The 26,334-nt window shown below is 44.6% G+C and overlaps 1 protein-coding gene across 2 annotated transcripts in view; it reads left to right on the top strand.

Moving 5' to 3' along the window:
• Positions 1–18,371, top strand: part of LOC144273725 (DEP domain-containing mTOR-interacting protein-like) — a 59,582-nt gene extending 41,211 nt beyond the window's left edge. For both annotated transcript variants that reach the window (XM_077832412.1, XM_077832411.1), the window contains exons 4-9: positions 4,126–4,304; positions 5,848–6,033; positions 10,263–10,403; positions 11,449–11,519; positions 13,997–14,101; positions 17,436–18,371. In XM_077832412.1, the coding sequence (XP_077688538.1) occupies positions 4,126–4,304; positions 5,848–6,033; positions 10,263–10,403; positions 11,449–11,519; positions 13,997–14,101; positions 17,436–17,561 (808 nt within the window). In that variant the 3' untranslated portion in view covers positions 17,562–18,371. The remainder of the gene's footprint in view (positions 1–4,125; positions 4,305–5,847; positions 6,034–10,262; positions 10,404–11,448; positions 11,520–13,996; positions 14,102–17,435) is intronic.
• Positions 18,372–26,334: the final 7,963 nt, after the last annotated feature.

Genomic DNA, 26,334 nt, shown 5'->3' with positions numbered 1-26,334 from the left:
TTCAACCCCCTCCAGTTCTAAATCTCGGAACGGGTCTCTTCCTAGAATCAGATCCAGTGCTGGGTTTAAACTCGTTTCAGCCACGAAGGGCGCGTCAATGCTACAGCGACGCAGGACGGCAACTGCAACTGTGTTGTTGTCGCACCGCCATGTGGATGCTTCCTGCGTCGAGGGCAGCGGTTTTCCCATGGATGTGGTGACTCCATCTCTCCAAGGAGCTGCAGCTAGGTTGAGGGAAGACTTCTCCCGTCAAACTTGCCACGTTTACACCAGGGAGGAGGTGGCCCTAATTCCGGTGCTCAGGACACTGAGCAATGTAGCTAGCCTGGTCTAGTTTTTAAGTGTAGGCCAGGCCCAGGATTGGCAGAAGCACCCTTTAAATGTGTGTGTGTGGAATGGGAGGGGGAGGGCACAGACATGTGAATTGTGGGACCGCCCCCCCAAAAGCCCACCCTCACGCTGTCCCTGACTGCGAAGTGCCACTCCTGTGCTGCCTCTTCCCTCCCAAGATCCCACTCGCTCCTCTCCACCCCCTTTTCCCCTTGTCCCTCATACTTATGGCCTGAAAAAGTGGAAGGGCCATGGGCCCCCTGGGCTCCTCTGTTCCGCTGTCCCTGGCCAGGGCTAAATTACTTCTGTACCTGGTGGTTTCAAGCACTCACTCATCTTAATGCTGTGTTGTGGCTAAGCACCTAGCAATCAGAATCTCAAACTGCAGCTGAAGTGGGAACCCACCATTGGGCAAACTTGTACAGAACTCGGCATGTGCTGTCTGTCCTCTGTTGGACCCATGTTCTGACTTTAATCTGTCAGAAATTAGCAGATTAAGGCTATACTTCTGTTATTGTGCTATTTGCTAAACAAAATAGCATAAATCCTGGTCTATGCTAGAAAAATCCATACCCCTGAGTGGTGTAGTTAAGCCAATCTAACCCCCAGTGTAGACAGCATGAGGTGGATGGAGAATTCTTCCATCGACCTAGCTACCGCCTCTCAGGGAGGTGATTTACCTATACTGACAGGAGAACCCCCCTCCCCCTCCTTTTGGCCTAGGTAGTGTCTACAATGAAGTGCTCATGGCGATCAGGGGAAGTCCCGGACGACTGGAAAAAGGCTAATGTAGTGTCCATCTTTAAAAAAGGGAAGAAGGAGGATCCTGAGAACTACAGGCCAATCAGCCTCACCTCAGTCCCTGGAAAAATCATGGAGCAGGTCCTCAAAGAATCAATTCTGAAGCACTTAGAGGAGAGGAAAGTGATCAGGAACAGTCGGCATGGATTCACCAAGGGCAAGTCATGCCTGACTAATCTAATTGCCTTCTATGACAAGATAACTGGCTCTGTGGATGTGGGGAAAGCAGTGGACGTGTTGTTCCTTGACTTTAGCAAAGCTTTTGACACTGTCTCCCACAGCATTCTTGCCAGCAAGTTAAAGAAGTATGGGCTGGATGAATCGACTATAAGGTGGATAGAAAGTTGGCTAGATTGTCAGGCTCCACGGGAAGTGATCAATGGCTCCATGTCTAGTTGGCAGCCAGTATCAAGTGGAGTGCCCCAAGGGTCGGTCCTCAGGCTGGTTTTGTTCAATATCTTCATTAATGATCTGGAGGATGGCGTGGATTGCACCCTCAGCAAGTTTGCAGATGACACTAAACTGGGAGAAGAGGTAGATACGCTGGAGGGTAGGGATAGGAGACAGAGGGACCTAGACAAATTAGAGGATTGGGCCAAAAGAAATCTGATGAGATTCAACATGGACAAGTGCAGAGTCCTGCACTTAGGACGGAAGAACCCCATGCACCGCTACAGACTAAGGACTGAGTGGCTCGGCAGCAGTTCTGCAGAAAAGGACCTAGGGGTTACAGTGGACGAGAAGCTGGATATGAGTCAACAGTGTGCCCTTGCTGCCAAGAAAGCCAGTGGCATTTTGGGATGTATAAGTAGGGGCATTGCCAGCAGATCGAGGGAGGTGATCGTTCCCCTCTATTCGACATTGGTGAGGCCTCATCTGGAGTACTGTGTCCAGTTTTGGGCCCCACACTACAAGAAGGATGTGGAAAAACTGGAAAGCGTCCAGCGGAGGGCAACAGAAATGATTAGGGGACTGGAACACATGACTTATGAGGAGAGGCAGAGGGAACTGAGATTGTTTAGTCTGCAGAAGAGAAGAATGAGGGGGTATTTGATAGCTGCTTTCAACTACCTGAAAGGGGGTTCCAAAGAGGATGGATCTAGACTGTTCTCAGTGGTAGCAGATGACAGAACAAGGAGTAATGGTCTCAAGTTGCAGTGGGGGAGGTTTAGGTTGGATATTAGGAAAAACTTTTTCACTAGGAGGGTGGTCAAACACTGGAATGTGTTACCTAGGGAGGTGGTGGAATCTCCTTCCTTAGAAGTTTTTAAGGTCAGGCTTGACAAAGCCCTGGCTGGGATGATTTAGTTGGGGATTGATCCTGCTCTGAGCAGGGGGTTAGACTAGATGACCTCCTGAGGTCCCTTCCAACCCTGATATTCTGTGATTCTATAGTACTGCTGTAGCATTTCAATTGTAGACAAGCCCTAAGAAATGCATTTGGAAGGTATCTAGCTGTTTGCATATGTGGGGTTAGGGCACCCTCTTGAGGACACATCAGTTTTAACCTTCCAGAATTCAGGAAACCGCGGGTTTAACTGCATTTAAGCTGTGCCCTTTCTAGCAGTTTAGATTTTCAGGGGGTTACAGGAACCTTTTGTTGCTTTTTGGCTCGCGTGCTCTGTCTTGCTTTGAGTTGGCCTTGAATTGGCTGTGCTGAAACCACCTCTTGTGCCTGAATTTGATTCAAATCCACGTGAAAGGAGCATGTTTTGCATGGGTTCACCTGAAACAAGCAAAACTCACATGCTGCCTTTCTAACTTGGCTTTGGGTTCTGTTACAATTACTTGCACAGCTCATTATGGCTAATCTTTTCAAAATTAGCTGGTGTTTTCCATTGCACATTAAAGTATTGAGTGACTCACCTGTCTCCTCAGCTGTGTTTTGAATGAGACCTAGAATTTAGGTTCTGATCATGTGGGTTAAACACCTCATTTAAAAGGCTTTTTCTCACCATAGTTGTCTTAAGCAATTGGGCTTTTGCCATTTCCCTTGGGAGCCCAATGGCTATCTATATGAGAAAACTGCATCAGTTTTAAATAAAGGAGCGGTTTTAAACTGATGTGGTTAAACCACCACAATAGGCTGTGTGGATATTTATTTCATCTTAGCTTAAACTGATTCCTGGAGTGTCTACATTAGGGTTTGAACTGGCTTAATTCAGTTTAAAATTGCCCCTTTAGCTAAACCAGTGCAGATTTCGTGGGCAAACAAAGTACACTCATTGGAAGCTTACCCTACTGTTCAGCCTGCAATGTTCCTTTCCTTAATTTTGTCCGGCCACACTTAGCTGTACCACCGTAAGCAGTTCTCCTTTCATGATGTTCACACCTTCAAAATCCTTAGGTAATTATTATCCCTCCATCACTGTAGCCAAGCTATGCTTTGTTCTTTGGTCCTTCCTCATACAGCAGCACTTCCAGCCTTTGTAGCCCAATAAACCATATCCTCAGTGAGGAGTGAGTATTTATTTATGGTGGAACTGAAAGTAGAAGCTTGGACAGGCTACACTGTTTACCTCTCATGTCTCCATGCTGGGGAAGAGTCTTCCTTTCCTTGAGGACTTCTGTTTTTCTCACCCATTCCAGCATGCCCACCTCCTTTAAAACCCAATCAAATCCATGAAACATCCTAGACAGTCTTTATGGTTCTTACTGGCTTTGATGTTACCATGAGACTCATCTTCTGGGTCCTCCACATACAGCATTCTGACATGGGAACAACGTCATTCCAAAAACTGCCCTAAGCTAATGGCTCGAGAGGGGAAAGTCTGACACTTGGAGTTACATAATCAAGCATATTATGGTGTAGCAAGATGTGTTGGGTTCCCCCACTGTTTATTTTCTCTCTGCTCATGACAGGTGGGACAACCAATGCTTCAGTTGGCTTTAGCTCCTGCCATGCTGCTTGTGTAGTTATAGGGCTAAAGAAAAGATCACTCTTCTGGATCCACCCCGCTCCTTACCCCTTGGCATGTCTCTTCTCTGTGCCAGGCTGATCAATGTAGAAGACTCCATACTGAAGGCGAGAGAGGAGAATTCTGTGAAGTACCAGAGGACATTCCTGGGCTGTGAAATGATTGACTGGCTCATCCAGGAAGGGGAGACAGCAAACAGAAAGGAAGCTGTGGAGCTGGGCCGAGCACTGCTGGAACATGGGATCATTCAGCATGGTATGCCGAAATTCCTGGGGATGGGGAAGAAAGGTGAAGGATGGGGCTAGCTATCATTGCTTTGCTTGGAACAACCCCGCATTTATAACAAGTAACAAAGGCTGGTCGTGTGCCGAGTGCTAGTTTCTACTTGGAGACAGCAGTGGGTCCATTTAGTTCTATTTTTAGAAGAGGGGCCCTCTGGGCACGCTGCTGTCACCCTTGAATGTTTGAGACGGAATCTGAGTCACTTTTTGGCATCTCTTCAAAGTGTCATTCCCAAGCCAGAGAACGGGGATTCACATCTGGATTTCGAGACACTCGAAGCCTGCTCGTGCACACGCTCGGTGTCTTTCTCCCTTTCTCACACACGCACAGAGAGATCAGATCTGAGATTCCCCGCCAACATTATAATGGAAGAAATAAGGCAGTTGAAGTGGAGGGGCTCATTCAATATCTGACCCATTTCTAAGGCCACATATGTCGGAGGGCTCGTCTACATGGCGAGTTACTGCGGAGCAAGTCAGGGTGTGAATCTGCAGCACACTCTGAATTTGCTTGTCCAGAGAAACAATGGCTCTGTGACAGTGCTGCCTTCAGTCCTCTGGGAAAGGGTGTTAACTCTTTCGCTGCTGATCGGTTTAGCAAAAACCTCTAGTTGCTCTGGGGCTGTAAACAGCCCCGATAGAGCAGCACCACTTCTCTCCCACCACCACCTCCTCCTCCTCCTCCTCCTCCAACCAACGGGGAAAAAAAAAATCTCATTCCTGCCGATGAGCCCATGCCTCACTGGTCATCAACTTAACATCCTGTCAGTTATTTCTGTACCACCAGTAAACCCAACGCTAGCTTGTAATAACCCCAGTCTTATTGGACTGTGGGATTTTCACTGGAATATTTTTTACTGGACATTATCAACATTACTTTGGTGTGCTCCTGCAATGCAAGGCATTGTGGGAGGTGTAGTCCCACACCCTGCCATGCCTGGCTGTTAGAGAGGCGGGGGTTGGGAGGTGAAGGGATGAGGCTGCATCCCATGGCTGGGTTTGATAATGGAATAGCCCTTTTCCCTCCCCCACCAGACCCTTGTGATACTGAAAAGGGGAATAAGAACACACCCTGTCTTGAAAATCCTGAGCATTAAAAAAAATCCTGAATCAGGCTCCCCAAAAGCCCGAGGCTTTAAAAATAATGATTGTTGGGCTCCTTCTATTTGCCTTCTGGTTTCTGAGCTTTAGGTTCGGTTTTAGCCTTTGGGGGGGTGGGGGTCATCGGGTTTCAAGCTTTTCTCTGCAACCCTGAGGATTAGAAACTCACATTCTGTTTTTTAATGAAAGCTGAGCGTCTCCCCAGCTCACATGACTCCAGGAGCTGGGACTTTAATAAAAGAAAAACACCAAATATTGCGACACTCACTGGAACTTGTAACACTGCAAAGGGTGCACTGGTAATACTACAGCAGGTCTCCTCCTCCAGCCCTGCTGCTGAATGGCAAATATTAGCTACCCTTTGTCATGAGACCCCCCCCCGACAGCCGCTCTACCCTTTCCTGTTCTCTTCCCAGTCTCCAGCAAGCACCACTTCTTTGACAGTAACCTGCTCTACCAGTTCCGGATCAACTTCCGCCGGAGGCGACGGCTCACGGAGCTGCTCAACGAGAACTTGCCCCGGGCTTTGTCGGAGAGCCCTGACAGCCCCTTCTGCCTCCGCAAGCTCAACCCGGAGCAAGGCAACTCCAGCTTCCTCTCGGGTAATCAGGGATACTGGGGTGGGGCCTTGGCTGGAAGGGGCAGGGCCTTTAAATCCCTGGGCCCTTTAAATCGCTGCCAGAGCCTGTGGGCTCCCGGCCGCTGTTGCTACCCCGGAAGTCCGTCGGCAATTTAAAGGGCCCAGGGCGCCGGCTGCGGTAGCGGTGGCCGGGAGCCCTGGGCCCTTTAAATCACCACCGGAGCCCCATGGTAGCAGCAGTGGCAGCCGGTAGCCCGGGGCCCTTAAAATCGCCGCCAGAGCCCCCTAGTAGCAGTAGCAGGCACGGTGGCCAGGAGCCCTGGGGCTCGGGCAGCGATTTAAAGGGTCAGGAGCTCCAGCCACCGCCAGGAGCCCAGGGCCCCTTTAAATCACCGCTGGAGCCCCAGGGCTCCCTGCTGCTGCTGCTACCCCAGGGCTCCGGCAGCGGGGCTCTGGCACTGATTTAAAGGGCCAGGGGCTCTGACCGCTGCCGGGAGCCCCGGGGAAGCTGCCGGTATGGTCGGCTGTGTATCGGCTCTTGCCAGTACGCCATACCGGATTGCAGGGAGAACTGGAAGTCCTGGCACAGTCAAGGAATTATGGTGTGATTGGAATAACAGAGACTTGGTGGGATAACTCACATGACTGGAGTACTGTCATGGATGGATATAAACTGTTCAGGAAGGACAGGCAGGGCAGAAAAGGTGGGGGAGTTGCACTGTATGTAAGGGAGCAGTATGACTGCTCAGAGCTCCGGTATGAAACTGCAGAAAAACCTCAGTGTCTCTGGATTAAGTTTAGAAGTGTGAGCAACAAGAGTGATGTCGTGGTGGGAGTCTGCTATAGACCACCGGACCCGGGGGATGAGGTGGACGAGGCTTTCTTCCGGCAACTCACGGAAGTTACTAGATCGCAGGCCATGGTTCTCATGGGAGACTTCAATCACCCTGATATCTGCTGGGAGAGCAATATAGCGGTGCACAGACAATCCAGGAAGTTTTTGGAAAGGGTAGGGGACAATTTCCTGGTGCAAGTGCTGGAGGAACCAACTAGGGGCAGAGCTCTTCTTGACCTGCTGCTCACAAACTGGGAAGAATTAGTAGGGGAAGCTAAAGTGGATGGGAACCTGGGAGGCAGTGACCATGAGATGGTAGAGTTCAGGATCCTGACACAGGGAAGAAAGGAGAGCAGTAGAATTCGGACCCTGGACTTCAGAAAAGCAGACTTTGACTCCCTCCGGGAACTGATGGGCAGATCCCCTGGGAGAATAACATGAAGGGGAAAGGAGTCCAGGAGAGCTGGCTGTATTTTAAAGAATCCTTTTTGAGGTTACAGGGACAAACCATCCTGATGTGTAGAAAGAATAGTAAATATGGAAGGTGACCAGCTTGGCTTAACAGTGAAATCCTTGCTGATCCTGAACACAAAAAAGAAGCTTACAAGAAGTGGAAGATTGGACAAATGACCAGGGATGAGTATAAAAATATTGCTCGGGGATGCAGGAGTGAAATCAGGAAGGCCAAATCACACCTGGAGTTGCAGCTAGCAAGAGATGTTTAAAGTAACAAGAAGGGTTTCTTCAGGTATGTTAGCAACAAGAAGAAAGTCATTCAGTAAGGGGCCCACACTTTCCTTGAGGGAGGCAACCTAGTGACAGAGGATGTGGAAAAAGCTAATGTACTCAAAGCTTTTTTTGCTTCTGTCTTCACAAACAAGGTCAGCTCCCAAACTACTGCACTGGGCAGCACAGCATAGGGAGGAGGTGACCAGCCCTCTGTGGAGAAAGAAGTGGTTCTGGACTATTTAGAAAAGCTGGACGAGCACAAGTCAATGGGGCCGGATGTGCTACATCTGAGAGTGCTAAAGGAGTTGGCAGATGTGATTGCAGAGCCATTGGCCATCATCTTTGAAAACTCATGGCTATCAGGGGAAGTCCCGGATGACTGGAAAAAGGCTAATGTAGTGCCCATCTTTAAAAAAGGGAAGAAGAAGGATCCTGGGAACTACAGGCCAGTCAGCCTCACCTCAGTCCCTGGAAAAATCATGGAGCAGGTCCTCAAGGAATCAATTCTGAAGCACTTAGAGGAGAGGAAAGTGATCAGGAACAGTCGGCATGGATTCACCAAGGGCAAGTCATGCCTGACTAATCTAATTGCCGTCTATGACTAGATAACTGGCTCTGTGGATGAGGGGAAAGAAGTGGACATGTTGTTCCTTGACTTTAGCAAAGCTTTTGACACGGTCTCCCACAGTATTCTTGCCAGCAAGTTAAAGAAGTATGGGCTGGATGAATGGACTATAAGGTGGATAGAAAGTTGGCTAGATTGTCGGGCTCCATGGGTAGTGATCAATGGCTCCATGTCTAGCTGGCAGCCGGTATCAAGTGGAGTGCCCCAAGGGTCGGTCCTCAGGCCAGTTTTGTTCAATATCTTCATAAATGATCTGGAGGATGGTGTGGATTGCACCCTCAGCAAGTTTGCAGATGACACTAAACTGGGAGGAGAGGTAGATACGCTGGAGGGTAGGGATAGGATACAGAAGGACCTAGACAAATTGGAGGATTGGGCCAAAAGAAATCTGATGAGGTTCAACAAGGACAAGTGCAGAGTCCTGCATTTAGGACGGAAGAATCCCATGCACCGCTACGGACTAGGTACCAAATGGCTCGGCAGCAGTTCTGCAGAAAAGGACCTACGGGTTACAGTGGACGAGAAGCTGGATATGAGTCAACAGTGTGCCCTTATTGCCAAGAAGGCCAATGGCATTTTGGGATGTATACGTAGGGGCATTGCCCGCAGATCGAGAGACGTGATTGTTCCCCTCTATTCGACATTGGTGAGGCCTCATCTGGAGTACTGTGTTCAGTTTTGGGCCCCACACTACAAGAAGGATGTGGAAAAATTGGAAAGAGTCCAGCAGAGGGCAACAAAAATGATTAGGGGACTGGAACACATGACTTATGAGGAGAGGCTGAGGGAACTGGGATTGTTTAGTCTGTGGAAGAGAAGAATGAGGGAGGATTTGATAGCCGCTTTCAACTACCTGAAAGGGGGTTCCAAAGAGGATGGATCTAGACTGTTCTCAGTGGTAGCTGATGACAGAACAAGGAGTAATGGTCTCAAGTTGCAGTGGGGGAGGTTTAGGTTGGATATTAGGAAAAACTTTTTCTCTAGGAGGGTGATCAAACACTGGAATGCGTTACCTAGGGAGGTGGTAGAATCTCCTTCCTTAGATATTTTTAAGGTCAGGCTTGACAAAGCCCTGGCTGGGATGATTTAGTTGGGGATTGGTCCTGCTTTGAGCAGGGGGTTGGACTAGATGACCTCCTGAGGTCCCTTCCAACCCTGATATTCTATTCTATGTACCAGCTTACTTTCATCTCTGCCTGTGATGTGTGTATATAGGGGAATCTGAAGTAAGATTAGAGATACTCTTACTCTTTATCTCTGTATCTGGCATTGGTATGACCACTTCTGGAATCCTGTGTCCAGTTCTGGTGCCCACAGCTCAAGAAGGATGTTGATAAATTGTAGAGTGTTCTGAAAAGAGCCACAAGAATGAGTAAAGGATTAGAAAACATGCTCGTAGTGATAGACTCAAGGCGCTCAATCGATTTAGCTTAAACAGAAGGTTAAGGGGTGATGATCACAGTCCATAAGTGTCAACATGTGGAACAAATATTTAAAAATGGGCTCTCCAATATAGCAGAAAAAGGTACAACACAATCCAATGGCTGGAAGTTGAATCTAAACAAATTTAGACCGGAAATAAGACGTACATTCGCAATGGTGGAAGGGAGTAATTAACCATTGGAATAAATGACCAAGGGTCATGGTGGATTCTACAACACTGACAATTTTAAAATGAAGATTGGATGGTTTTCTGAAATAAATTTGGGGATTATTGTGGGGCAGTTGTCTGGCCTGTGTCATCCAGGAGGCCAGTCTACATGATCACAGTGGTCCCCTCACACCCACACACCTTGCTCGGTAAAGACTAATGAAGGGAGATCCTCTGAAGGTTGAGAGTTTCCAAAATCATTCAGACCTCCTGAGTCTGCAAAAGTGGGCTGGGTATTTTGTAAGGACTGAATTCCTTGGCTGAGGGCATGTGGACGGGTATGCATTGAGGGGAAGGAGAACCACCGCTCTGACAGTCAAACCTGGGCTGAAAAAGCAGGCCAAACTCTAGCCAAACCAGTCTGCTCACCCCTAGCCAAGATCTGGGAGGAGTTATATCTGTGTCTTTCAGTCCAGCCCAACAAGGAGATCAAAATAGTCTCAGCAGTTCGGAGGAGCAGCGTCACCTCTCTTGCCGGAAGTTCCAACCCCTATTTCACTCCTACACCCAGCCTGGGATTCCTGCCAGCAGCTGAATGCAACCCCAAATCAGGTGAGGTCTCACATTTCAGTGCCACTTATCTAATGCTCAGAAGGGCTGAAGAGATTACATTAGACTTGAGACTAGTGATAAGAAGGCTAATTTCAACAGGCCTAAAAGGAAAGGGCAGAATTGCACGAACAGGGCTAGGGAAGTTCATCTTACATGCAGTAGCTCAATTCCTGTTCTAGTGCATGGGGCCGATGACAGTGTGATCTTGGCTTGGCAAAGGGATTGGCACCAGAAAGGCCTTAGCTTTGCCATTCCATAAGTAAGGTTGAAGCTGGCTTCTTGCTATAAGCCACATTTTTATACATCGCCTCTCATTGCAATGAAACCATTTTTCCTGGAAATGTTGTATGCCTCCTCTCCTCTCAGGGCAGAACTTTTCTGGTTTAAAAACCAACACTTATTCTATCAGAAAGGTTTTAAAGTTACGGTCCCTTGAGCGTGTTTACTTGTACACAACTTTTGAGAAAAGTTTTCTGAGGTGGGCTGTCTTTTGGAGGGGTTCATCACATCTCCAAAACAGCATGCTTAGAAGCTGCAGATTTGTGGTGGTGTTTTTGATCTTTCTAAGGAGAAGGGCCCTTTAATGCCGGGCTTTGTAAAGATGTGTGTATATTAAAGCACATTGCAACACGTTCAATTTCTACACAATTTTTTTGAAGAAAACAAATTGTTTTGTGTTGATCAAAATATTTCAGGTTCTCTTTGGAAAACAGAATCTTAATTTCCATTTTCAAAAACTTAAATCTTATTTTTTTCTTGTTTTAACCCCCCATCCCTTTTGTTGTGGGCAGTAGAGAGAAGTTTCAGTGAAACTTTCCCTGCCAGTTCTAATACTTGTATAGAAGAGATACAGATAAGGAAGATGTCTTAGAATTTGTCTCAGACCTGCTCTGTGCTCATAGAATGCTTTTTGCACAGAAAAGCTTTGGATGGTTTGTGCGTCTATTCCCCAGTCTGGTACTTCCCAGTCTTCCTTGTTATGCATTATATTGTATTTAACCTTTGCACATGTGATTCTAATCGGATCTGTCACCTTTGGCTCTAGTGCTAAAGAGGCCTGTCACCAATGAGGAGCTCCTGTCCCCTGGGGCTCCATACATCAAGAAAACACTAACTGTAAGTGACCAGTCAGAACGCTGTTACATTAGCAGTAATGCTAAACCCTTCTTGGCTGCTCTGTTAGCTTTCTAGGTGCTGTCGGTTTTCACTCCTGAGTGTTTAAACCATGACTGAATCTCACATCATCCGGACCTTTTTTCTTTGTTCAACTCACATGAGGCTCATGAGCTGGCGCCTTCGGATATTCTTGTGTTTTGAACGGGCAGTGACTGTCCCCAGGTTGCTGCCGCTTGGTGACGTTTTGTATGTGTATTGGGGTGGAGAAAGGAGAAAAGTCCTTTTAAGGAGAAAACTCCATTGCATTCCATCTAGGCTTGTACAACAGCAGCCTCACTTGTCAAAGACACTAAGACATTCATTTCCCATTCCTGTCACAGGTTGATTGCTTTTCCATGCCACTCTGTATGCACCAGGTACCTATGATCCACTCACAGATAGCTGAAGGCATCTCTCTAAGTGTATTAAGATACTCTGTGGGCTCAAAAGGGAATAGGAAACCATCCTGAACACTAGGAATGTTCAGGGGTTAAGCTCCTGGTTCAGACTCCAGGATGACTTAGGAAACCATAGTTGTTGGGGTTTTTTATTATTATTCATATTACTTTGGAATCTAGAGGCTTCAACAGATCAAGGCCCCATTTTGCAAGGCACTGTATGCACACATAGTGAGAGACATTCCCTGCCCTGAAGATCTATCTATCCTTTTTCCCCTCTAAATGATAATTTGCATATATCTCCCACTCTCTCCCTTCTTCGCTCCCTTGCACAGGAATTGTATGGAATGCATCTCCAATCCATGAGCCAGATCCTTCAGTCCAGCTCCACTGGACACAGAGAGATTCACTTTATACAGGTGGAATCTCCAAGTAGCCAGTTAAAAATGTTTTATGGCCCACTTGCCTCACCAGAATGGCACAAGGGTGCTGTAGGAGAGCAGCGGATCTGGCCTAGAGTGAGTGCAAAAAAAATTGACTTCCTGTTTAGGGTCTCTCTGAGTGCTGTGTTTAAGGACATGCTATCCGTTCTCAATACCAGCCTTGCCCTGACTGTCAACCCTGTCAAGCTGGGCCTTTCAGCTGCTGCTTTGGTCCTTTTGCACAGCTCACTTCCCCTCCTTAGTTGTGCTGCTGCTGTTTTGTAACATGTGATGCCCTTTGAGAGTTCCTTTGTATGTGTTGACCAAATGCACAAAGTTTCTGCTTTCAGCATAATAGCATGCTTCTCCGACAAGCTGGGATTGGGGTGGCGAATGTGGGTAAAGAGGATGTTTTTGTTCGGCATGTGGCTTCCCTTGCCAGCGAAAGTGTATGCAAGAATTATGCATGGTGCAGCAGTGTCTCTTGGTATGTTCTTTGCATGTGACTTGCTTTAAATCTTGCATTGTCTATGCGTGATCCTTGTGCTCTTCACAGCATGGAATACTAGTTAGAAAGTAACTTTGGAGACGCTCTCAGTTAAACCCTGTGGTTTTGAGTCTCATTTGGTGTATGGCTCAGAAATATATTGTTGCTCCTCTGATGCGTGGCAGCAGATGTCAGGGGTCCTAGCAGGTTGGTTTCCTGTCAAAGGGGAAATCAGCAACACAGGCCTGGATATATTCTTAGTGTAACTTGTTTTATTTACACAATATACATCTGTCCTTGAACAGAAGTGGTCACAAATGGCATGCAGGATATAGTAAGCTGAATGGAACTTGGAGGGAGGAACACAGGTTGCAGGAAGGAAGAGTCTGGAGGAGGCACAAGGAAGCCAGTCTGCGTGCACGTGGTTGGAATGCTAGCTGCAGCATCCCTGTAAATAGTTCTCGTAACGAAGAGCCAGTGTAGTTTTAGAACCTAGAGCGCTCTCTAGCATGTCACATATTAAACACAAGAGGAGAACTCTTTCAGAGAGAGTGAGGGAGAACGACTCTAGCCCGGCAATTAAGGCACTCTCCTGGGAGGTAGCAGATGTGGATTCAAATCCCTACTCTGAATGAGGCAGAGAGAAGATTTAAGTCCTCTCCTACCTTCCAATGAGTGCCTTCATCACAAGGTTCAAGAGTTATTCTCTCTTTGACTCAATGAATATTTAAGTATTTATAATCAGTGGAACAGCTTCAAGAGGAGAGACTGGAGCAACCCACCACAGAACAACCTCTGGCCTGGTGGTTAGGATGCTCACTTGGGAGGGAGAATATTGAGATCAAAATCTGCTGCAGAATGGGGATTCAAACCTGGGTCTCCTACATCCCAGTCAAGTCCCTAACCACTGAGATAAAGGGAGATGTGTGCACACATGTTTTCTGAAGCTGGCTGGCCCACCCTAGAGTTTATCTCACTGTAAAATATGTGGGGCATTCACTAGTTGAAGTGTTAATGGGGCAAGGCTAAACGCTGACCACTTCAGTTCAGCAGAACTCCTTTGCGTGGTCATCTACATGAAGGCAAGAAAATCTTTGTGAGGCCCTTACAGTCCCTCTGTTCTGTTTGTAGATTGTGGGGGATGCTGTGGGCTGGGGGTTTGTGGTCCGTGGAGGGAGACCCTGCCATATCCAGGCTGTGGACCCAGGAGGACCTGCTGCTGCAGCAGGCATGAAGGTACTGTATAATCTGGATCTTCCTGGTGTAGCATGTGATATCACTTGTATGCTGATCAAACGTGTGGGGCCAAATTCATCCCCGGCATTAATCCATGGACTGCAGTGAGGGTGAATTCATTCATCACTCACTACTATGTTTCAAATCTGTAGCAGTCCCTGTGACGCTTGGAGTGAGGATTGCAAAGCATGCACCTACTTGCCAGCAGTGGGACCTGTGTGTGTTAAGGTGGCTGGGGCTTGGCTCTTTTCAAGGGCTTATGAAGACCCAGCTGTGGCTGTTGCTGCTCTGATCTAAACCTCAGAGTGGAGGGAGAGCCAGTGTAAGGGGAAACATTGCATGGCCCATTACATTGCACTACGTCTACAGACCGGTGTCAACAAATATCTGTGTCAGCTACTACGCGGTGGAAGCTTGAAACTGACTCTGGGCTTGTAGATTGCCTGATGGGTTTATTTCGGAGAATTTTGAATGCTATGGCTATTGTGCTCTATTCAGGAGAGACCTAGAACAACACAGCAGAGATGCTGCAAGACATAATTGTGCTTTGTCACAGCCTTGTGAGGGAGATTTGCACACTGCCTGCCCTTGGCTGGATCTGACTCCAGTCAAAGTAGTCATCTTCAGTTTCATCAGCATCCTATTTGTAATGATTCTTCCCATATGTGGCTTGTCAACAAGGCTCAAACCCAGGACCTTCAGTACTGCAGCACAGACCTCTACTACTTCAAATAAAGGAGAAACTCTTTAGCTGGTAGTATTAATAGGCTGTTATCCTCTAGCAGACCAGATGCTGAGGGAGATGTGACACACACACTGCCAGCGTGTTATGTAGTCACTAGAAAACTGTTCTTTCCCATCTGTAACTGGGATTTCAACATTTATCTTTGTCCTCAGTCAGGATGAAAAGTCAAAATACTGACACCATTCATGGGATGGGAAGTTCAGAAAAACTTCTATTTGGAAATGTTATTGTTGTGGCTTGGTTTTACACTGAACTGCACCCACCTGAGCTGCTGCAATGCTTCATGAGATTTGTAGTTCAGATGCCTCGTGCTCTCATTCTCTGCTAAGGGCCAGATGCCCCAGGTGGACTACAACTCCCATGATGCATTGTGGCAGTTCAATGGGGTGGGGGAAATTGTGGTACATCCTGGAGGATTTAGTCCAGCCTGGAACCCAGCCCTTTGACAAGGATAGGGGCATGAGATGCCTGAACTAAAACTCCCATGAGGCACTAGAGCAGCTCAGACAGACACAAGCTCATGTTGAACTGACCCAAACCAAAACATTTTGATTCAGGTCAAGATATCAGAATGTTTAGATTTGGGTTAACCTGAGAATTGTTTCAATTTTCTTGATGGAAAAATTTGAATATTTTTTGACAAAATTGAAACTTTTTCCTGTGGGACTTTGATTTTGTGGAGACATTTTCTATCAATAAAATAAAATAAAAAACAAATATCCAAAAACACTTTTCAGTGGAAAATTCCCAGTCAGCTCTAATTGTTAATATACTGCATATAAATTATTTAATGCAGGGAAAGAGCAGCACACTGCTTTGAAACACCCAGTATTAGTTTTGTTCAATATCTTCATAAATGATCTGGAGGATGGTGTGGATTGCACCCTCAGCAAGTTTGCAGATGACACTAAACTGGGAGGAGAGGTAGATACGCTGGAGGGTAGGGATAGGAGACAGAGGGACCTAGACAAATTGGAGGATTGGGCCAAAAGAAATCTGATGAGGTTCAACAAGGACAAGTGCAGGGTCCTGCACTTAGGATGGAAGAATCCAATGCACTGCTACAGACTAGGGACCAAATGGCTCGGCAGCAGTTCTGCAGAAAAGGACCTAGGGATTACAATGGACGAGAAGCTGGATATGAGTCAACGGTGTGCCCTTGTTACCAAGAAGGCCAATGGCATTTTGGGATGTATAAGTAGGCGCATTGCCAGCAGATCGAGGGAGGTGATCGTTCCCCTCTATTCGACATTGGTGAGGCCTCATCTGGAGTACTGTGTCCAGTTTTGGGCCCCACACTACAAGAAGGATGTGGAAAAATTGGAAAGAGTCCAGCGGAGGGCAACAAAAATGATTAGGGGACTGGAACACATGACTTATGAGGAGAGGCAGAGGGAACTGAGATTGTTTAGTCTGCAGAAGAGAAGAATGAGGGGGTATTTGATCGCTGCTTTCAACTACCTGAAAGGGGGTTCCAAAGAGGATGGATCTAGACTGTTCTCAGTGGTAGCAGATGACAGAACAAGGAGTAATGGTCTCAAGTTGCAGTGGGGGAGGTTTAGGTTGGATATTAGGAAAAACTTTTTCACCAGGAGGGTGGTGAAACACTGGAATGCGTTAGGTAGGGAGGTGGTGGAATCTCCTTCCTTAGATATTTTTAAGGTCAGGCTTGACAAAGCCCTGGCTGGGATGATTTAATTGGGGACCGGTCCTGCTTTGAGCAGGGGGTTGGACTAGATGACCTCCTGAGGTCCCTTCCAACCCTGATATTCTATGATTCTATTAAAGCTCCTGGGGTAATAAGTGTGTTCTGTCTTACTAAAAAGAAAGTTGTGTGTGGAGTTCTTTTTCTTTGCATGTGAAAGCTGCAGAATGACTCTGCAGTGATAAATCATTCCCTTTGGGGACAGGGAGAAGAGTTTGCCTTCATTCATCTTGGTAATCGCTCCGCTGATTCCAGCTCATATGCAATGATCTGAGCTTCTGAAAATGATTTTAGACCAACAAACCAAAAATAAATGGGCTTGTAGTCCGGTTGAAGATTAATTTCTAAGAGTAAAGGAAAGAGGAAATTCATAACACCCCCCCCCCAGCAGTCGAGGAGTAATTTTTGTACAGATCTTGTTTACCCTTCAAGTCACTTGCTGGGATATTTGAAGTAATAAGATTCTTCAGAGACAGAAAGAGTTAGACTTGGTCATATGCTTCAGGCAGGATTGGAAAGGAACAGGTGCAGCTAAATTTGTTCCTTTTGCTCAAGAGCTCATTTCATCCAACCCTTCCTCTAATCTCATTATTTTAAAAAATTACCAATATTAATATCAAGTCTCACTGTCAGCTTTTTACATGTACGTGGCCTGCTCATAAAGGGGGCTTTGCATTCACCATTTGCTCCCAAAGTAAATCCCTGGGGTTGCCATTAAGAATCCAGTCACTATTAGTGCGATTTATAAAGTGTATAAAATGCTTTCCGGTTGTAGGATTTGGTAAGAGATACCTTCCTCACAAAGTCTCACTCTTCTGAGCAGGTGCAGCTGCAGTTTCAGTGTAGGCGCATCACTGTAAAACATTCCTCTCTCTCCACTGCAGGTGTGTCAGTTTGTTTTCTCTGTGAACGGAAGGTACGTTCTGCATTTGGACTATCCGACCATCAGCAGCCTCATTATGACGGGACCGCGAACGCTTGTTCTGGAGGTCATGGAAGCCATTGAATGAGTGAAGAATCCTCTCCCCATCACTGTTCCAAGAAGCAGGATACTTCAGCTGCTAAAGGATGGAATGATCAGTTACATGATTCTGCGAAAATTAGGGGAAGGACCAAACCTGGTCTCTCATTCTAAGGGACTAGGCCTGAAATGTAGCCTGACATTTTGACTTGTCTTAAGTAATTGGAATCTGATGAGGCAGGTCTCTTGGGCTCAGACAGAACTGAGGTATTTGTGGCTCAGTGCCTTATCCTGAGAGATGATGAGCACCCACAGCTCCTTTTAGAGACAATGGGGGTGCTCGACCACACTCAGGATTGGGTCCTTAGTGCACATGGTCCTTTCACCTACAAGGACCTGAGGTCAAGTCGCAAGTCAAGTAAGAATTGAACTGAGTTTGTTTGATCTCCAGGAACTGGTAAGTGATGAGAAGCTTGTTGTTTTTGTTTAAAAAACCTACCATTCTGTGTGATGACCCTGAGCAGAATATCTGAGCTCAGGAGACTGCTGGGCATGAAGAGTCAACTAAAAACACTTTTCTGAAAGCTATACACATTCCAGATGATGCAGTACATGGTGCTGGTGACCACATCAAGAAATAAAGGAAAGAATGCCACAGTGAGTTACGTTCCGTTATAAACAGGAAAGAGACACCTTTTCCAGATGGAATCTGACATACTCAAGGGAAATAACTTTTATTTTTGAAGCATCTAAGAGGTTTCCAACATTTACATTTTTAAAAATGTCTTTTTAAACTATATTTTTAAAACTACTGTAGCTGAAAGTGTCTTTTTTTAAATAAAACCTGTTTCGATGCTGATTTGTCAGTGTTTTAATATTTGATTAGACAGTTTCTCTTCCGTCTCTTTCTTCAGTGCACAACACGCCTCCCTCTAATGGTGTGATGTCTCATAAAACTGATATTCTATAGATTTGTAATGCAAATAATTAAAAAAATAGATAACCAAAGAAATATTGGTCTGTAACTGTTGTGCCAGTTGGGCACAGGCTTGTTTTCCAGAGACTTAAAATCCAATAGGAGGCAGAGATCTAATCCAACATCCGGTGATCATCTTTTATGGTGACATTGGTGCAACGTGGAGGATGGGTAGTGTCCAACTTTTTTTTTTTTTTTTTTTTTTGCCTTGACTGTTAAGGCCAAAATGTAGGAAGACTCCACATTAGGACTGGCAGAAAAATGGAATTTCCATCTGATGGGTAATTCGAATATTGCTACATTTTGTTTTCCTCCTGAATTCGGATATGATCTCAATATGTGCAGGTTTTTTTCAGAATGAGAAGCTCCAGAAAATGTCAATTTGGAAATAGAAAAATGCTTTAATGTTAATCTCTACATCCTTCAGAGGTGCTGTAATGCCCCATTCTCCCCTAGGGGCCTTGCTCTCCATAATACATCTCCCATCATACATCATGATTTCTCTGCACGGCTGAGTTTCCATGGGGCCTGATGGGCCTCTTTCCTGTGGAAAATTTCTGTTCTGATAAATCGATTTTGCAATGGGAAAACGTCTAATTTGGAATTTTGTCTTCATGTGGAGTAGGGCTGATACAATTACCAATGTGGGATTGGATTTGTATTTCGGGAGAGGAAGGAAGAGCCCTATGGATGTTCTAAGGGAACTGTCAACTTAAAAATCACACTTCTCTGAATGTTTTACGGAACATTACTAGAACTGAAGTGTATTTAAGAGTAATTGCAGGAGATCAGATTAGGTGTTCATAATGATTAGGATTGCCAACCCTCCAGGATTGTCCTGGAATCTCCAGGAATTAAAGATTAATCTTTAATTAAAGATTATGTCATGTAATAAAACCTCCAGGAATACATCCAACCAAAAATGGCAACCCTAATAATGATCCCTTCTGGTCTATCTATGCAATTGTCTCTATTTCAGTTTGCTTTGGGCATTTGAAACCACTTGGTGTGTAACTAGATGGGGCCTGGTCCAGAGCCTCTTGAATTCAATGGGGGTCTTTTCATTTATTTTGGTGGGCTTTGACTCAGATTCTTAGTTGTATGGGTTGGCCTGTCAGCACCAGAAAAGAGAAGATTGGAGTGGCACAATTTCTCCTTCACAGAAGCCATGTTGGTTTATCTTTTTCAGATCTGGTTGTGTTACAACATGGAATCATAGAATCATAGTACTGGAAGGGACTTTAGTCATGGCAGGACTAAATATATCTAGACCATTCCTGATAGGTGTTTAACCTGCTCTTAAAAATATCTGATGATGGAGATTCCACATTCCTAGGCAATTTATTCCAGTGCTTAACAACCCTGACAGTTAGGAAGTTTTTCCTAATGTCCAACCTTAGCCTCCCTTGTTTCACCCCATATCTACTAGCTCAAAAGAAGTAACAAATTCAAACCTCTGTTCATGTGCTAGCCATTGAAAGGGATACAACCACACTGTTAGCAATAGTTAGCCTTTCTTTTGAAGGTGATGCAAATCCTAGTGGAAATTATACATGTGCAGCCCACTATGGAGTGAATTAGATACAGCATGTTATTAATCATACAGTCTTCAGTTGACTGTACATCGTGCTGACAATTTGTCCCTCAAGCTGTAGGACTGCTTGAAATGAAGAGAAATTAGTGATGTTTTAAACCTTATGCTTTCCTCCCTTCCACGTTCCAGTGTCCATCAGTGGCAAGGCATTTGTGCCAGAGAAATCTGATTCTAGGCATTAGGGTTGGAAACCTGGCTTTATAGACGTCAATGGAATTTTTGCAATTAATTTAGTTGAGGACAAGATTTCACCCTGTTGTTGGATTAAGAATCGCTTACTCGGCAGCTGGGTCTAACGAATATTTATTAAAGCAAAACACTCAGAGTAGTAATCAGTTACTCACAAGTGGGAAGCTTATCAGGACGATCTCATCACAGTCAATGAGACAATATAGCTTCAACCTCCCTTTGTTACACAAATTTATTTATAACTTTTTGTTATCTTATACATATGTATTAGTCTCTCATTTCCATATTAAATCTCCTCCTCTGTCAGTACAGGTTTAGCGTGAGTTCAAACTGGTCTTTGATAGCTTTTTAGTTACTTTATCTTTTCTTGTCCTCTCAAACATGATTGCTTCACAATTTCTTACATGTGCACAACACTCAACAGGATTACTCTGCAGTTTCTTACACATACACTCTTCTACTTATGCTTACGCTGTTAAATGTTATCAGAACCGACCCTTCAAATCTACAACAGGCTTCTGTCAGCCCTAAATATGCCTTTGCTCCCAACATTTGTGAGTTAATTCATTACTGGAGCTGGCTGGGAAATGGAATTTCTGTCCTGAGGGGCGAAGGGGGGGAATATTTCTTGGAATCTTTTCATCCCGGATTGGGCAAAAAAAACCAAAACCAATTTTTTTTCCCAGTCCTGAAATTCTGCAATGTTTTATTTTTGGGAACACTGAAAGATTCCTGCTGTATCTCTGACATGAAATATGCCCAGTCAGCAAGCCAGGCAACTGGAGAGTCCAAAAAGCTTGCCTATCAGTCAGGTGAGCAGCCCAGTAATCCACTTAATTTGGGGCCTAAATGGGAGCTGACCTTCTGAAAATCTGAGCTTGATTATAGATGCTGAAGACTTGTGAAAATCTGTCCCCAAGTGTGCATCATTAATGGACATGACTGTAGAAATGGTTGCTCTATTGATTTACTGCAGCCCCTTGCATTGCCTCTGCTGTTGATGAAAGACAACTATTCATTCCCCATCATTGGTGCAGCTAGCATAGGGATTTGTTGCGATACTGCTCAGCAAATCACTATAATATCGGACAGCAAGATATTGTAGCAGAGGATACACAGAGGTCCTTGCATGTACTAGAGGGAAACTGGGCAATCTTTCAATCCATTTATCAAGATGCTGGCAGTTCTCATTTCCAGCCAGGTGAAATAAACAGCGTGCAAAGAAAGCTGATCGGTATCCAGAGCATCTTAATAGATATACTAGTTTAAACTCCAGTTTGACTTGGATGCATAAGTTGTGTGTCAACTCTAGGGTCTACTCCAAACTGTAGGGTTCTCTCTAAGTGTAGGAAAGGCCAGTAAAGGTCCATGTTGTTAGGTTCCCATGCAGTGAACTTAAGGCAAGTAGAGAGGGATACCATACCACAGAGTCATAGAATCATAGAGTATCAGGGTTGGAAGGGACCTCAGGAGGTCATCTAGTCCAACCCCCTGCTCAAAGCAGGACCAATCCCCAACTAAATCAAACCAATCCCCAACAAAATCAACCTTCCTTTGGATCCAGAACTGAGTGCAGAGGCCCCAAACCCAATAATGAAGTTTGGATCTGGATCAAGATTTTCCCCCAAAGTTCAGATGAGGGTGGGGCACAGGGTTTCATTTCACGCATACTTTTAGTTTTAGGATAAACAGTAACAACTATAGGCAGCTATTAAAATCCGTGGGAAGTCCAAGAAAAGTAAATTGCTTTAGTTAAAGGGAGAAGTGTGTGGATTACAGTGAAGGAATTATGAAGCACACTTTGTTTTCTTTTGATAAGGTTGAAGCTGGTTGTTTCAGTTTTTGCATGAACTGTATTATATTATAATAATTTGTATAATATTAAAAGTTTAAAATAAAGCACTTTTATGTAATTTGAATATTTCTGAAATGAAACTTTTCAGAAATTTAATTTTATGGAAATTTTTTGCCTTTTCATTCTGATTCAGGATGAAAGAAAATTTCAAAATGTTGGAATTTCCCATGGAATGGAAATTCCAAGTTTTTCACCAGCGCTAATTGTGACACAAATAGGATAATGCGACTGTTAATCACTGGAGATCTCTTTTAAAATCTAGTCTAAAATTATAACACAGTTAGGATGCCACTGTCATCTGATGTATTCTGGGCAAGTGGGTCCAAACCCTGGACCTTTCACTGAACCTCAGTGGTGCTGCTGGTGGGAGAAGAGGTTTCTTTCAGAATAATCTCCAGTTGCAAACTTGACTCTATAGCTTTGGCGATGGGTCAGATACAAAAGCTGACAGTATTTCACTAACACTACTCGTTTCACAGGATTTTGGCCCAGAACAGTGTAAATCTTGCGATTGCTGCTAATATTGTGAAACTTCCACAATTTGGGGCCAAAATTACATCCAGCAGTTAATAAGACTTCAGCAGCATCAAACTCTGCTCCCATAATTCAGGTCCCAGTCTTGCAAAACTTACAGGTGTGCTGAACTTCGCTCAAGGACATGCAGGATCAGGGCCTCTGAAACATCCAGGTAACTTAATCAGATGTGGAAATGTCCAGCTTGAGCTATCTCTAATTCTGAGTTAGTAAAATGTAGGGGAATTCCACCTTGCCTTCCTTGCTGCACTCCCAAGAAATTCATAGATCTCCTCCTTGCTGGATGGTTAGTATTTGAGCCCTCCCAATATGATTAACAAAATCAAGCATGGTTTGCAGAAAAATAAAATAATCTATTTTACAAACCAGGTTTGATTAGCCATATGTAGCAGCCCAAATCTGAAGTGTTCTTCTGTGGTTGGTGCGTAAAGAGGGTGGGGGAGAAATCAATAGTACGTTCTCTCTCTCTCTGTCAGAAGTCGAGAAATCTTTCAAGCATTCTGAGAGGCGGGCGAAGTGCTGGCTTCCTTTGTCAGAGATCAAGAATGTAGCTGGATTCTTTGCACCTCCTCAGCCAACTTCAGGGAACATAAAATTGAAAAGCAAAGGTTTGTGACAGATCCTTGTTGGTTTCTAAGCTGTTTTGATTTCTCTGTGCTAGGCTACAGGGGGCTGTATTGTTTTGTAGAGTGTGCTTTTTTGCCTTTACTCTTTCTTTTCTCTTGACAGAATAAAGAACTTTTATAGACTGCAAGCTTTGTGAAATTCCCAGCTAGTGCATTGACCTAGCTAAAGTTTGATGGTTTTGTACAGTTCTCAATTCCATAGTGACAGCAGGTCCTGACAGCTTAGAACTTTGATCTCTTTCAGGTGAAGTAACTTTTAAACTCACATTATCCTGTGATGAAGTGTAAACTCCCCCAGAACTGAGAGGAATGTCCTTCTTATAATCACTTGATGCTCTGTAGATAGTGAATAATTCCATTAGAGAGTGGTGGACATTAGAAAAGGAACCCAGTTTCGATCTTTAGTGACTTTTGTGGCACACAACCTGAGGGAATTTCTTATGAGGAGTGAAGTAGTTAGAAGGGTTTGTTAGCTCTCAGCTGAAGGTCTGATGATAATCCTGGTTGTCTGGATTGTTTTTCCCCAACTGTTTCTGTGTTTATATGCCTGTACCAAACTGGTACTAAGCTTATCTATGGTTTGGGGAATTTTCACACTGTAAGGGAACCTAGTACCTTAGTATTCCTTTGAGGTTTTTCTCTCCTAATCTTTCTTCAGTTTCCAAGTCCCTTTAGAATCCTATTAACAGCATCTTTAAATTCTCTGCAATTTACCTGTTGAACATGGTGAAGGTAAATAATAGGAGCAAAAACAAAGATGCTAAGTCCCTTGCAGGGGGGCGTGAGAAAATATTGGTTTAGAGGAGTCCTGGCCCTTTGCTTGTTTTATACAGCACATCATGCAGCCCCGACTACATCATCAACAGTGTGGCAGGTGCTGGAAAAGCACCCCACAAAATGTTTTGGTTTCAATGACTAGGCATTTTTCACCAAAAAACTCACACTTTTTTGAAAAATTCCTAACCAGCTGTCCCACTCTTTCATGGGTGTTTTTTTCAAGTCTGATTTTGCAAATGTTCCAGTCCTGAGATAGCAAGTCACCCCATGATGCTAAGCAGGTATCTCTTCCTGGGATCTGGAGCAGGTGACTGACTCTGGAAGGTGTTTGGGAAGCTTAGAACTAACGGAGCTTACCAGCTCTAGATGTGTCAATCTCTGAAGGGAAATTCCACTCTGCCAATGATGCTGGCTTCACCTGTCATCTTCTCCCATGAGTATCTTTGTGGTTTTTCTCATGAAGCCTCTTGTGAATGGAAAATCCTCTCTGACCTAGGCCATAACAAGGCACCTTCAGCAGAGGTGCTTGAAAAGCATGACAATTTTGTAGAAAACCTAAATTTTTTTTGGTTGAAAATAAAAATTTTGAAAATCTTCTATTGCAAACTTGGAAAATGTTATCCGGCTCTAACCTTCAAATCCCACCCCCAAAATGCCTTGATACTGATGGGAAATTGCAAATTGACAATGGCTAGGGGAGAAGGTTGCTAATATAAATGAATTTAATGTTTTTAACGATCAGGAACCAGCTAAGACAGACAATGTAAATGCATGCTCTTCTTGCTGGCTCTTCTTGCTGCTAGCTTCATCCCTTCCTATTGCTGATGTTAGCTTGTTGCATCTTGTTTAAATTAGACCATCTATGGTTTTGCATCCGATGAAGTGAGCTGTAGCTCATGAAAGCTGATGCTCAAATAAATTGGTTAGTCTCTAAGGTGCCACAAGTCCTCCTTTTCTTTTTGCGGATACAGACTAACACGGCTGCTACTCTGAAACCTATGGTTTTGTGGTTTTCCTGATGCATTTGTGCAACACCAAGCACTCTGAGCCTGATTGGAGCCTTTGAGCGCTACTCCTATATTACAACAACAATAATAATAATATTATTAGACCCACTTTGAAAGGTGGCATGTTCCCACACAGAGGAAATCCTAGTGACTGGGAAATAGGTATCATGTGCTCTATGTACTGTCCATGAATTCCTTCCCTGAGTGAGTAATGGGAGAAAGAATCCACATGCCAGAAGCTCTGTGCTGTCAGAAGGGATGATGTCATATTGGTCCTGTCAGTATCTTGCACCTCACCTCTGCATGGCTGAATGCTTACACCATTAATGGCAGAAATAAACAGGTGGAACAACATGGGAGGCAGTTTGCTGTTCAGCAGTTAACCCTTAGCGTCTGAAATCTCACTCATCTGCTGTTGGAGGAGGGATAACACTGCCTAACTTTCATCCACACTTTCCAGCTGTGGATCTCAAAGCACATTACCCAGAAGCTCAGTATTGTTATTTTCACTTTACAGGTGGGGAAACTGAGGTACAGAGGTGAAGTCACCTACCCAAGGTAACCCAGCAGGCCTGTAGCAGAACCCAGGTCTCCTGAGTCCTAGTTTAGTGCTCTATGCACTAAGCCATAAGGATGCAAGTGTTCTTCTTACCCTTGAGTAATTTTCAGAGTCAACACTTGATAAACATGATAAATATATTACTCTCCCTACTGAAACTTAAAGGTACAATCTTCTGTCTGAATCAGAACATTGCAATGGGCTTGATCCAACACCCATTAATGTAAACAGGGGATTTTTTATATTGAAAAGCATTATATAAGAGCCAGGTGCTATTAATTACTTCGCTTTCTTTACTTAATGGACTTTGGATCTGGCTTAATCTTTGCTGAAGTGGAGAAACCCATGTACAATTCAGTATTATTCCTCCAGATGGCATTCTCTTTGCCTCTGATCTTCCTAGCAGAGCTATGGGAAAGATTGCTGGCATAATAAATAAGGAGCAATGAAAAAATTAGTATTCCTAATTTTAATTCAGGGCCTTTTTTGCAAATCCCAAATTGTTGGCTTTGCATCAGGCATTCATAAAAAGGTGGGCTTTGCATTTTTTTATATGAAGGTTGATCTTTACCTCAACACAATTTCAAAATGGGGATATTTTCCAGGAAAATGTCTATCTAAAATAGAAATGAGAAGCAAGATGCTGAAGCTTTCAGATTTTCAGTGGCAGATTGCAATTGTTTCACAAAAGCTGAGTGCCTTGCA

This window comes from Eretmochelys imbricata, chromosome 13, assembly GCF_965152235.1.
Source record: "Eretmochelys imbricata isolate rEreImb1 chromosome 13, rEreImb1.hap1, whole genome shotgun sequence".
In the NCBI taxonomy this organism is placed as follows: domain Eukaryota; kingdom Metazoa; phylum Chordata; order Testudines; family Cheloniidae; genus Eretmochelys; species Eretmochelys imbricata.
This window is presented reverse-complemented; position numbering and strand designations above follow the sequence as displayed.